This window comes from Mustelus asterias, chromosome 12 (assembly GCF_964213995.1).
Source record: "Mustelus asterias chromosome 12, sMusAst1.hap1.1, whole genome shotgun sequence".
Lineage (NCBI taxonomy): Eukaryota > Metazoa > Chordata > Chondrichthyes > Carcharhiniformes > Triakidae > Mustelus > Mustelus asterias.
Window position 1 is genome coordinate 585,927 of NC_135812.1, and position 13,275 is coordinate 599,201.

General features: G+C 45.3%; 1 protein-coding gene across 2 annotated transcripts in view; it reads left to right on the top strand.

Moving 5' to 3' along the window:
* The window catches only part of LOC144501160 (uncharacterized), a 192,244-nt gene that overhangs the window by 162,141 nt on the left and 16,828 nt on the right, over window positions 1-13,275 (top strand). For both annotated transcript variants that reach the window (XM_078224566.1, XM_078224567.1), the window contains exon 18: window positions 6,413-6,507. In XM_078224566.1, coding sequence (XP_078080692.1) covers window positions 6,413-6,507 — 95 coding nt within the window. The remainder of the gene's footprint in view (window positions 1-6,412; window positions 6,508-13,275) is intronic.

Here is a 13,275-nt window from a genome sequence, read left to right on the forward strand (position 1 = left end):
AACAAATGCATTTTTCCAACAAACATCAACCAGCATTTTCAACTTCAAAATCCCAGGGTGGCCATGGTGTAATTCCAACTACGCGAGAACCCCAGAGGATGATGCCATTCCAAACACTGAGCTAGTCTTCCTTCATCCAGTAGTGCTCAATTTCATCTGCCCCTCACCCTAAAACTATGCCCCCTGGTGATTGAACCCTCAACCAGGGGGAGCAGCTGCTCCCTGCTTACCTCACATCCTCCACGTAATATTATGTTTTTTAATTTCGATAGGGCTGGGTCCTTTTATATTCGTGCCTTGATTTGCCCTGTAGGCACCAGCAAGGCGTCCAAAAACCTGAGAATCATCACAACCACTTCCACAGTGAGTAGTGAAGCAAGGCTCATGAGCAACAGCAGACGACTCAGTACATCGGCGTTAGCTATCCATGTCCCGGGGCAGTGCTCTAGGAGGTATTCATAAGCCACCAGTAATAAGGCCCAATGCTGTATCTGGGCAGAGGCAATGGGGGTATTGCCTTGTCTCCTTTAAAATGTCCCAGCAATGGTTTAGGATCAGTTACTATGATGAAGTAACTACCATAGACGACATATTGATGGATTTCTTTAATGCCAAAGACAACTGCCATCCCCTCTTTCTTGATCTGAGAATACCTTTGCTAAGCGTCTGAGAGGGTTCTAGATGCGTATACAATAGGCTTCTCTGTTCCATCTCTCCAGCAATGTGCCAGTACCACCCTAACCCTGTAAGGGGAGACATCAGATGTCAAAATAAGGTCCCTTTTGGACCAAAATGGACCGATAAATTTGAGGACAAAACTTGCTGTTTAACACTGATGAAAGCCTCCAGCTGCGGTGTCACCCCTCCAAGACCACATTTTAGGTTTCTGTCGTGGGGCATGCAAAGGGATCAGCAAAGAAGCTAACTTAGGAATAAACTTCCCGTAATAATTCACTAACTCCAGGAAGTGTTTCAATTCCATGGGGTTCCTTGGAGTTGGCACCTCTTTAATGGCCCTCGCCTTGTCCTGCACTGGATGAAGGCCCTTGCCATCCACCCAATAGCCCAAATAGGTTACGGCACTTGCTTGGAAGACACAATTTCCCCTTTTCAAGCATACCCTGACCTCCGAAAATAACCATAAGCCCTCTTCCAGCTTCACTAGGTGTTTGCGTTCCAAGGTTCCTGTGACCAAGACATCATCTAGGTACACCGCTATCCGAGGTAACCTTTGGGGTATGTTCTCCGTGACCCATTGAAAAATGACACATGCAGACGAGACCCCTAAAGGGCAGATGAGTGTACTCATAATAGGCTTTTGTGCATATTAATTGTCCCATACTTTCAGGATGGTTCATCAAATTCAAGTTGGAGATACACATGGTTCATGTCGAACTTTGAAAATGTTTGGCCCCAGTTAACCTGGCATAGGGTATCAGTCAAGTTTAAAAACCCTATTGACAGTGAGCTTATATATAGTCTCCACAAAGTCGGACTGACTTATCCGGCTAAAGGACAGAAACAACCGGTGTGGCCAACTCTGCAAACTGTCCAGATCTTATTATCCCCAGCTTTTCCAGGTGTTTCTACTTTTTCCAATAGCGAGTATGGAACTGGTCTCGCTCTAAGATACTTGGGTGTAGCTTTGTGGTCGATGTAGATCTTAGCTTTGGCTCCCCTTATTTTTCCAAGCCCTCTTGGAAGACTTCAGAGCACTTATTAATGACTTTGTGCAGTCCCCCTGTGCCCAGTCTGATGTGTGGGAATTAATCTCTCCCCATAGACTAGGTCCTTGTCCCTGTACAATGATGAGTGGAAGTCGAGCTGACTGCTGCCTGTAAGTCACAAGGGTCGCCATGGTGCCATTTATCTGCAGTGGTTCTCCTGTGTTGGTGGTCAGCCTGTACTTTGAGTTTTCTAAGTTCAGGAGCTGCATGCAAGCCCAAAGGTGATTATAAGTCTGCTCCTTGATAACAGAGACCCCAGCCCCCATATCCATTTCCATTTTTCATGGGTGGCCTTTACTAACAGCTCCACCATTATGGGGGAACCTTTGTCATGGAGATGCAATTTAATTGTGCTGTGTCTGTTCCTGGTTGTGGTCCAGTTCTAGCCTTGGCCTTTTTGTGAAATAGCACATAGGAACATAGGAATTAGGAGCAGAAGTAGGCAAATTCAGCCTTTTGTACCTGCTCCGCCATTCAGTCAGATCATGGCTAATCTCTCCCTCATCTCAAATCCACCTCCCCACCTGTTCCCCATTTCCCCTTATCCCTTTTTTTATTAGAAATATATCTATCTCCTTCTTGAAACCATTCAATGATTCAGACTCCACCACACCATGGTACAGCGAGTTCCAAAAATTCACCACCCTCTGCGAGAAGTAGTTCCTCCTCGTCTCAGTTTTAAATCTACCGCCTCTCAACCTATACCTGTGGCCTCTTGTTCAAGATTGCCCCATAAGATGAAACATTGGTCAACATTTACATTATCAATTCAAGTTTACCAAAAAGAGGCATTTTTCTTACAAACATTACTTGTCTCAACGGTAAAGATGGTCCGGAGGGAAGAAAAATACTCACTTCACTCCTCATCCCCAATGTAATAATCTTACTGAGGTCAGTCTTCCATCAGCAATCACCCTTAATTTATGAGTTTGAACTGCTGTGCAGCAGCTGCGGTGTATAAGTCAGTCCCAAAGTCTCTCTACTGTCGACCTGAGTGGAGCCAATTCGTTTTAAAACCCCTGCTGCTGTTTTCCTATTGGGCAAGCCTCCACTTGTTTAACAGGAGAGCTTGTATTCTATGGAGCCCACAGGGAGATCTATTCACAAAATAACACATTTATTGCTGCCCTTTGTGGATAGGACATATCTGAGCAATTTTTCACATTGTCATGTGGATGCCAATGTTAAATTGGTAGTGGAACAGCTTGGCTCGGGGTACACCTGGTTCTGGACTATTCTTCAGTACTATTGCTGGAATGCTTCAGGTATGCTGCCAAAGCCTTTGCAGCATACCAAGAACAGTACAGCACAGGAACAGGCCCTTTGGCCCACCAAGACTGCGCTGATTCAGGATGCTGTTGTAAACTAAAGACCTTTTGCCACTTCATGGTCTACATCCATCTATTCCCTGCCTATTCATATATCTGTCAAGATGCCTCTTAAACATTGTCATTGTATTCTGCTTCTACCATCTCCTTTGACGTGCATTCCAGACACTTACCACCCTCTGTGTAAAAAAAACTTGCCTCTCACATCTCCTTCAAACTTTCCCCCTTTTACCTTAAACCTATGTTTCCTGGGGAAAAATTAAATTCATTAAATATGTTAAAATTATGCTTGGTAGAAATTTATTTCAGATCCTTCAAAAAGAAGCTGAAATCTTATCTTGATATAGCTTTAATTTGTAGAGAACAACATACCCACTACCTACCGAATATGTTGAGATTGCTCTGCCCCGCTTATCTTGATTTTGCATACTAGATGTGCATCCCCTTTTCTCTGTCTCCACGTTCTCAGTTAATCAAATCTATTCAGGTGCCATTCTATTGCAGAACTGCTCTTTTCAGAACAGTGCCTTCAGCTGTTTCTCAATATCATGTTATCATGGGGAGTGAACTGAATTGGCTGAGGACTGGGATCTGTGATGCTGGGGACCACAGAAGGAGGCCAAGATGGATTTTATTTCAGATTTCCAGCATCACTGGTATTTTGCTTTTATTAAACTATTAACTTGCTCAGTATCACTTTCTTTTCAGTGAAATTATATCAGGTTACTCATTGTTGGAGGAATAGACACTATAAAATGCTTTTTTTTTGACAAATCCATTTATAGTTGTCTTATAGAATGGTTGCAGCGTGTTGCTCCTTTTGCCAATTGCCTTAAAGCAGTGATTTCTGTTATGACCCAGACCTGAAACTCTAAGCTCTAAGGGCCATGTTTTTGAGGATGAGAGGGTGATACAGGCCGATAGGCTGGAGGAGGCAGATGTTCTGAGGGAAGATGTATTAGCAATTTTGAAAAACCTGAAGGTCGATAAGTCCCCTGGGCCAGATGAGATATATCCTCGGATTCTTTGGGAGGCAAGGGATGAGATTGCAGAGCCTTTGGCTTTGATCTTTGGGTCCTCACTGTCCACGGGGATAGTGCCAAAGGACTGGGGAGTGGCGAATGTTGTTCCTCTGTTCAAGAAAGGAAATAGGAATGACCCTGGTAATTATAGGCCAGTTAGTCTTACTTCGGTGGTCGGTAAGTTAATGGAAAAGGTCCTGAGGGATAGGATTTACGACCATTTAGAAAGATGCAGCTTAATCCGAGATAGTCAACACGGATTTGTGAAGGGTAAGTCTTGCCTCACAAATTTGATTGAATTTTTTGAGAAGGTAGCTAAGTGTGTAGATGAAGGTAGAGCAGTTGATGTCATATACATGGATTTTAGTAAGGCGTTTGATAAGATCCCCCATGGTCGGCTCATGAAGAAAGTAAGGAGGTGTGGGATCGAGGGAAATTTGGCCAATTGGATAAATAACTGGCTATCTCATAGAAGACAGAGGGTGGTGGTGGATGGAAAATTTTCAGACTGGAGACCAGTTACCAGCGCTGTACCACAAAGATCAGTGCTGGGTCCTCTGCTATTTGTGATTTTTATAAATGACTTGGAGGAGGGGGCTGAAGGGTGGATCAGTAAATTCGCTGATGACACCAAGATTGGTGGAGTAGTGGATGAGGTGGAGGGCTGTTGTAGGCTGCAAAGAGACATTGCTAGGATGCAGAGCTGGGCCGAAAAATGGCAGATGGAGTTTAACCCTGATAAGTGCGAGGTGATTCATTTTGGTAGGACAAATTTGAATGCGGATTACAGGGTCAAAGATAGGGTTCTGAGGAATGTGGAGGAACAGAGGGACCTTGGGGTTCATATCCACAGATCTCTGAAGGTTGCCACTCCAGTGGATAGAGCCGTGAAGAAGGTCTATAGTGTGTTAGCGTTTATTAACAGGGGGTTTGAGTTTAAAGAGCCATGGGTTATTTTTCAACTGTACAGGACCTTGGTGAGACCACATTTGGAATATTGTGTGCAGTTCTGGTCACCTCACTATAAGAAGGATGTGGAAGCACTGGAAAGAGTGCAAAGGAGATTTACCAGGAGGTATTATAATAGAGAGGTTTATAAGATGATGAGGGGGGTAGATAGAGTGGACGTTCAGAGACTATTTCCTCGGGTGGATGCAGCGGTAACTAGGGGGCATAACTATAAGGTTCATGGTGGGAGATATAGGAGGGATGTCCGAGGTAGGTTCTTTACTCAGAGAGTGGTTGGGGTGTGGAATGGACTGCCTGCTGTGATAGTGGAGTCGGACACTTTAGGAACTTTCAAGCAGTTATTGGATAGGCACATGGAGCACACTAGAATAATAGGGAGTGGAATAGCTTGATCTTGGTTTCGGAAAAGGTTCGGCACAACATCGTAGGCCAAAGGGCCTGTACTGTGCTGTACTGTTCTATGTTCTAAGGTGTCCAGGGATAATGATGCAGCTATATAAGACCCTCGTCAGACCCCACTTGGAGTATTGTGCTCAGTTCTGGTCGCCTCATTACAGGAAGGATGTGGAAAAGATTGAAAGGGTGCAGAGGAGATTTACAAGGATGTTGCCTGGATTGAGTGGCATGCCTTATGAGGATAGGCTGAGGGAGCTCGGTCTTTTCTCCTTGGAGAGACGTAGGATGAGAGGAGACCTAATTCAGGCATAGATCGGGTGGACTCTGAGGCTTTTTCCCAGGGTGGAAATGGCTGCTACGAGAGGACACAGGTTTAAGGTGCTGGGGGGGGGGGGTAGGAACAGGGGAAATGTTAGGGGGAAGTTTTTCACACAGAGGGTGGTGGGCGAGTGGAATCGGCTGCCGTCAATGGTGGTGGAGGCAAACTCAATCGGGTCTTTTAAGAGACTCCTGGATGAGTACATGGGACTTAATAGGATGGAGGGTTATAGGTAGGCCTAAAAGATAGGGATATGTTCGGCACAACTTGTGGGGCCGAAGGGCCTCTCTTGTGCTGTAGTTTTCTATGTTTCTGTGTTCTATGAAGATAGCCTAAACCCTAAGTTTTTACCTTTGAATTTGGCATGGGTGAGCATAAGGTGTTTCACTCCAGGTGTGATTCAAGTGACCCACTAGGAAGCTTTTATCAAACAATGTTTATTTAAGAACACAGTTAACGTATAATAAGAAAAATTAGCAATAACTTTCAGAGCTCTGATGAAGGGTCATCCAGACTCGAAACGTTGGCTCTATTCTCTCCCCACAGATGCTGCCAGACCTGCTGAGACTTTCCAGCATTCTCTGTTTTCGTTTCAGATTCCAGCATCCACAGTATTTTACTTTCAAAATAAAATGTTTAATTTTTTTGTAGTTGTGAATGGACAAGACATCAGAGAGAAGAATTTTGTGAACCTGATAACACAGGAACAACTTCACAGTTATGAACAAGATGTCAGAAATGCAGAGGTAGTACTCTAATCTATTGTTTGGTTCATTGACAGTCTCAAAGCTTTATAAGAGATAATAACTGCTCCATATACTGGAAAAATATCCATTCCCTCATTCTGTTAAAGCATTAAACCAGAGACAGAAGAGTAACTTTTGATCTTGCAAATGAAAATCAAATGGGTGATCAGGATTATAAGAGATAGGATTTATAATCACCTAGAAAGGAATAATTTGATTAGGGATAGTCAGCACGGTTTTGTGAAGGGTAGGTCGTGCCTCACAAACCTTATTGAGTTCTTTGAGAAGGTGACCAAAGAGGTGGTTGAGGGTAAAGCGGTTGATGTGGTGTATATGGATTTCAGCAAAGCGTTTGATAAGGTTCCCCATGGTAAGCTTTTGCAGAAAATACGGACACATGGGATTGAGGGTGATTTGGTGGTTTGGATCAGGAATTGGCTACCTGTAAGAAAACAAAGGGTGGTGGTTGATGGGAAATATTCATCCTGGAGTTCAGTTACTAGTGGTGTACCGCAAGGATCTGTTTTGGGGCCACTGCTGTTTGTCATTTTTATAAATGACCTGGATGAGGGCGTGGAAGGATGGATTAGTAAATTTGCGGATGACACTAAAGTCGGTGGAGCTGTAGACAGTGCGGAGGGAAGTGGCAGGTTACAGAGGGACATAGATAAGCTGCAGAACCGGGCTGAGAGATGGCAAATGGAGTTTAATGCGGAAAAATGTGAGGTGATTCACTTTGGAAGGAGTAACAGGAATACAGAGTACTGGGCTAATGGTAAGATACTTGGTAGTGTGGAGGAACAGAGGGATCTGGGTGTCCATGTGCATAGATCCCTGAAAGTTGGCACCCAGGTTGATAGGGTTGTTAAGAAGGCGTACGGTGTGTTAGCTTTTATTGGTAGAGGGATTGAGTTTCGGAGCCAGGAGGTCATGCTGCAACTGTACAAAACTCTGGTGCGGCCGCATTTGGACGCAATGTACAGTTCTGGTCGCCGTATTATAGGAAAGATGTGGAAGTGTTGGAAAGGGTGCAGAGGAGATTTACCAGGATGTTGCCTGGTATGGTGGGAAAATCGTATGAGGAAAGGCTGAGGGGCTTGAGGTTGTTTTCGTTACAGAGAAGAAGGTTAAGAGGTGACTTAATAGAGGCATATAAGATGATCAGAGGATTAGATAGGGTGGATAGTGAGAGCCTTTTTCCTCGGATGGTGTTGGCTCACACGAGGGGACATGGCTTTAAATTGAGGGGTGAGAGATATAGGACAGATGTTAGAGGTAGGTTCTTTACTCAGAGAGTAGAAAGGGCGTGGAATGCCCTGCCTGCAGCAGTAGTGGACTCGTCAACATTAAGAGCATTCAAATGGTTATTGGATAAACATATGGATGATATTGGAATAGTGTAGATTAGAGGGGCTTTAGATTGGTTCCACTGGTCGGCGCAACATCAAGGGCCGAAGGGCCTGTACTGCGCTGTAATGTTCTATGTTCTAAACCTTTAACAGTATGCAAGTCCCAATCTATATGTGGAAAATTAAAATCCCCTACTATCACAACTTTGTGTTTCTTGCAGTTGTCAGCTATCTCTCCGCTGATTTGCTCCTCCAATTCTCGCTGACTATTGCGGGGTGGTCTATAATACAAGCCCATTAATGTGGTCATACCTTTCCTGTTTCTCAGCTCCACCCATAGGGCCTCTGTAGACAAGCTCCCTAATCTATCCTGCCTGAGTACCGCTGTAACATTTTCCCTGACCAACAATGCCACCCCCCCACCTTTTATCCCTCTGCCTCTATCCCGCCTGAAACATTGGAACCCTTACTCTTAGAGCTTACTCTAATTTTCTAAATCATAGAAACAATCTTTTCTGTTAAGTTTGTATTGTGCATCACAACATAAGTCCAACATCAGATCCGACCAAGAGCCTTAGACAATGGCAACTGTGCAGAGAGCTGGTCTTCTCTTGCTGACTCTGCCACCCATTTCTCCCACACACGCATCTTGTGAGATTCACACCCCCCCAACACACAATTTAGAAACATAGAAATTGTCGCAATTCTTTTCACCAGCACTCTTTCGAGGGCCCAAATGACTTATAATCTGGGTTTAAGATGCAACCACTTTTCAGACAGTGCAAGTTATCAAGTAATCACCGAAGCAAACATTCCAGTTGGGATATCTTGAATTAGAAGTAGAACACAGAAACATAGAACAGTACAGCACAGAACAGGCCCTTCGGCCCACGATGTTGTGCCGAGCTTTATCTGAAACCAAGATCAAGCTACCCCACTCCCCATCATCCTGGTGTGCTCCATGTGCCTATCCAATAACCGCTTAAATGTTCGTAAAGTGTCTGACTCCACTATCACTGCAGGCAGTCCATTCCACACCCCAACCACTCTCTGCGTAAAGAACCTACCTCTGATATCCTTCCTATATCTCCCACCATGAACCCTATAGTTATGCCCCCTTGTAATAGCTCCATCCACCCGAGGAAATAGTCTTTGAACGTTCACTCTATCTATCCCCTTCATCATTTTATAAACCTCTATTAAGTCTCCCCTCAGCCTCCTCCGCTCCAGAGAGAACAGCCCTAGCTCCCTCAACCTTTCCTCATAAGACCTACCCTCCAAACCAGGCAGCATCCTGGTAAATCTCCTCTGCACTCATTCCAGCGCTTCCACATCCTTCTTATAGTGAGGTGACCAGAACTGCACACAATATTCCAAATGTGGTCTCACCAAGGTCCTGTACAGTTGCAGCATAACCCCACGGCTCTTAAACTCCAACCCCCTGTTAATAAAAGCTAACACACTATAGGCCTTCTTCACAGCTCTATCCACTTGACTGGCAACCTTTAGAGATCTGTGGATATGGACCCCAAGATCTCTCTGTTCCTCCACAGTCTTCCGAACCCTACCTTTGACCCTGTAATCCACATTTAAATTAGTTCTACCAAAATGAATCACCTCACATTTATCAGGGTTAAACTCCATTTGCCATTTTTCAGCCCAGCTTTGCATCCTATCTATGTCTCTTTGCAGCCTACAACAGCCCTCCACCTCATCCACTACTCCACCAATCTTGGTGTCATCAGCAAATTTACTGATCCATCCTTCAGCCCCCTCCTCTAAGTCATTAATAAAAATCACAAAGAGCAGAGGACCAAGCACTGATCCCTGCGGTACTCCGCTAGCAACCTGCCTCCAATCCGAAAATTTTCCATCGACCACCACCCTCTGTCTTCGATCAGACAGCCAGTTACCTATCCAATCGGCCAACTTTCCCTCTATCCCACACCTCCTCGCTTTCATCATAAGCCGACCATGGGGGACCTTATCAAACGCCTTACTAAAATCCATGTATATGACATCAACTGCCCTACCTTCATCAACACACTTAGTTACCTCCTGAAAAAATTCTATCAAATTTGAGGGGCACGACTTGCCCTTCACGAATCCGTGCTGACTATCCCGGATTAATCCGCATCTTTCTAAATGGTCGTAAATCCCATCTCTAAAGACCTTTTCCATCAATTTACCAACCACCGAAGTAAGACTAACCGGTCTATAATTACCAGGGTCATTTCTATTCCCTTTCTTAAACAGAGGAACAACATTTGCCATTCTCCAGTCCTCTGGCACCATCCCCGTGGACAGCGAGGACCCAAAGATCAAAGCCAAAGGCACTGCAATCTTATCCCTTGCCTCCCAAAGAATCCTAGGATACATTTCATCAGGCCCAGGGGACTTATCGACCTTCAGTTTATTCAAAACTGCCAGGACATCCTCCCTCCGAACATCTATTTGCTCCAGCCTATTAGCCTGTAACACCTTCTCTTCCTCAAAAACATGGCCCCTCTCCTTGGTGAACAATGAAGAATAGTATTCATTCATCACCTCGCCTATCTCTACTGACTCCATACACAAGTTCCCACTACTGTCCTTGACCAGCCCTAACCTCACCCTGGTCATTCTTTTATTCCTCACATAAGAGTAAAAAGCCTTGGGGTTTTCCTTGATCCGACCCACCAAGGACTTCTCGTGTCCCCTCCTCGCTCTCCTAAGCCCCTTTTTGTTCATTACATATGAACAAAATGAAATTCTACTGCATTTATACAGTGTTAGGCAGGATTCTTGATAATTATGTTTAAGTTTTAGTATTTCACCTCAAGAAGGATATATTGACCTTGGAAGGGGTGCAATGCAGATTCACCAGGAGGTTTAAAGGTTAAATAACCTTTATTTATAAGGAGAGGCCTGGGAAGGTTTTTGGTGGGTTTAAAAAGGGCTTACCTTGGAGGTTTCAGCCTCGTTGTTCCACAGGAGCAGGCTGAGGGTAAGAGAGTTTGTTTCTACACTAGATTTATTTATTTATTTTTCAGTGATTTTTGTGTTTAAAATTGGAGGGTTTTTTTCCGAAACCGGAAGTAGGCCCAAGAGCGGCCTGGGAAGGTTTTTGGTGGGTTTAAAAGCAGGCCGCACTTTTGAGCGGGCAGCGTTGTAGCAGTCAGCAGAGTAAGCAGGGAGCAGAGTGAGAGCTGTAACGGCTTTGGCTCTAAGGGCTTAGGCAGAAAGGGTGAGGCGGGGTAAGTTTAATTCATTTTGTTGTCTCTTCAATTGCAAATCTTAAGTTCAGTCCGTGTGGATTCCGAGGAAAAGGGGTGGAAAATAGCTCATTGTTCCATTGGAGCAACTCTATCTGCTAGTGGTATTGGCAAGGTATCTAGAGGGGATGGGTGTGAAGGCAGTGCAATGTTCCTCTTGCAGTATGTTTGAGGTGAGGGACGCCGTCAGTTTCCCTGCTGATTACACCTGTGGGAAGTGCACCCATCTGCAGCTCCTCCAAAACCGTGTTAGGGAACTGGAGCTGGTGTTGGATGAACTTAGGATCATTAGGGAGGCAGATGTGGCCATAGACAGAAGCTTCATGGATATAGTTACTCCAGGAAAGGAAAATAGATGGGTGACAGTGAGAGGGGCTGGGAGGAAGCAGTCAGTGCAGGGATCCCCTGTGGTCATTCCCCTTAGCAACAAGTATTCCGCTTTGGATGCAGTTGAGGGGGACGACATACCAGTGGTGAGCCGCAGTGAGCAGATCTCCAGCACTGAGTCTGTTCCTGTGGCTCGGGAGCGTAAGGAGAAGAGCAGGAGGGAAATAGTTATTGGGGACTTGTTAGCTAGAGGGATAGATAGGAGGTTCTGTGGCAGCAAAAGAGACTCACGGATGGTATGTTGCCTACCGGATGCCAGGGTCCGTGACGTCTCGGACCGGGTTTTCCGGATTCTTAAGGGAGAGGGGGAACAGTCACAAGTCGTGGTACACATTGGTACCAACGACATAGGTAAGAGAAGGGACGGGGATTTAAAACAGGAATTTAGGGAGTTGGGCTGGAAGCTGAGAGCCAAGACAAAACATGTGGTCATCTCTGGTACGTTGCCGGTGCCACGTGATAGCGAGTTGAGGAACAGGGGGAGAGTGCAGTTAAACATGTGGTTGCAGGGATGGTGTAGGAGGGAGGGTTTCAGCTACGTGGAAATTGGAACACATTCTGGGGAAGGTGGGACCTGTACAAATAGGACGGGGTGCACCTGAACCAGAGGGGCACCAATATCCTGGTAGGGAAATTTGCTACGGCTCTTCAGGGGGGTTTAAACTAATTTGTCAGGGGGGTGGGAAAAGGAGTTGTAGTCCGGAAGTCAGTGTTGAGGGTAGTGAGGTGTTGGGGAAGGTATCAAGGTCAAAGGTGGGTACCAGTCGACAGGAAGGTGGGTTGAAGTGTGTCTACTTCAATGCAAGGAGCATCCGGAACAAGGTAGATGAACTTGGGGCGTGGATTGGTACTTGGGACGACGATGTTGTGGCCATTACGGAGACATGGGTAGAACAAGGACAGGAATGGTTGTTGGACGTTCCGGGATATAGATGTTTCAATAAGTGTAGGGTAAAAGAGGTGGAGGAGTAGCATTGTTAATCAAGGATAGTTTAATGTGTATGCAGAACCCCCACTTCGAGGGGAATCTGCATACTGAGGTAATATGGGCTGAAGTTAGAAATAGGAAAGGAGCGGTCACGTTGTTAGGAGTTTACTGTAGGCCCCCAAATAGATGTGGAGGACGAAATTGCTAAGCAGATTATGGATAGGTGTGGAAATCACAGGGTAGTTGTCATGGGGGACTTTAACTTTCCAAATATTGATTGGAACCTTTGTAGGTCGAATAGTTTGGATGGGGCAGTTTTTGTGCAGTGTGTGCAGGAGGGTTTCCTGACACAATATGTGGATAGGCCGACAAAAGGTGGGGCCACATTGGATTTGGTACTGGGAAATGAACCGGGCCAAGTGTTAGATTTGGTTGTGGGAGAGCACTTTGGAGATAGTGACCACAATTCGGTGTCTTTTGTTATTGTCCGGCAGGGCAAGGTTTATAATTGGGGGAGAGGTAATTATGATGCGATTAGGCAAGAATTAGGGGGCATAAGATGGGAACAGAAACTGTCAGAGAAGGCACTAATGAAAAGTGGAACTTTTTCAAGGAACAAATACTGTGTGTCCTTGATGGGTATGTCCCTGTCAGGCAGGGAGGAAATGGCCGAGTGAGGGAACCATGGTTCACAATGAGGTGGAATGTCTTGTAAAAAGGAAGAGGGAAGCTTATGTGGGGATGAGGATACAAAGTTCAGATGGCTCGATTGAGGGTTACAAGTTAGCAAGGAATGAGCCGAAAAAGGGGCTTAGGAGAGCTAGGAGGGGGCATGAGAAGTCCTTAGCGG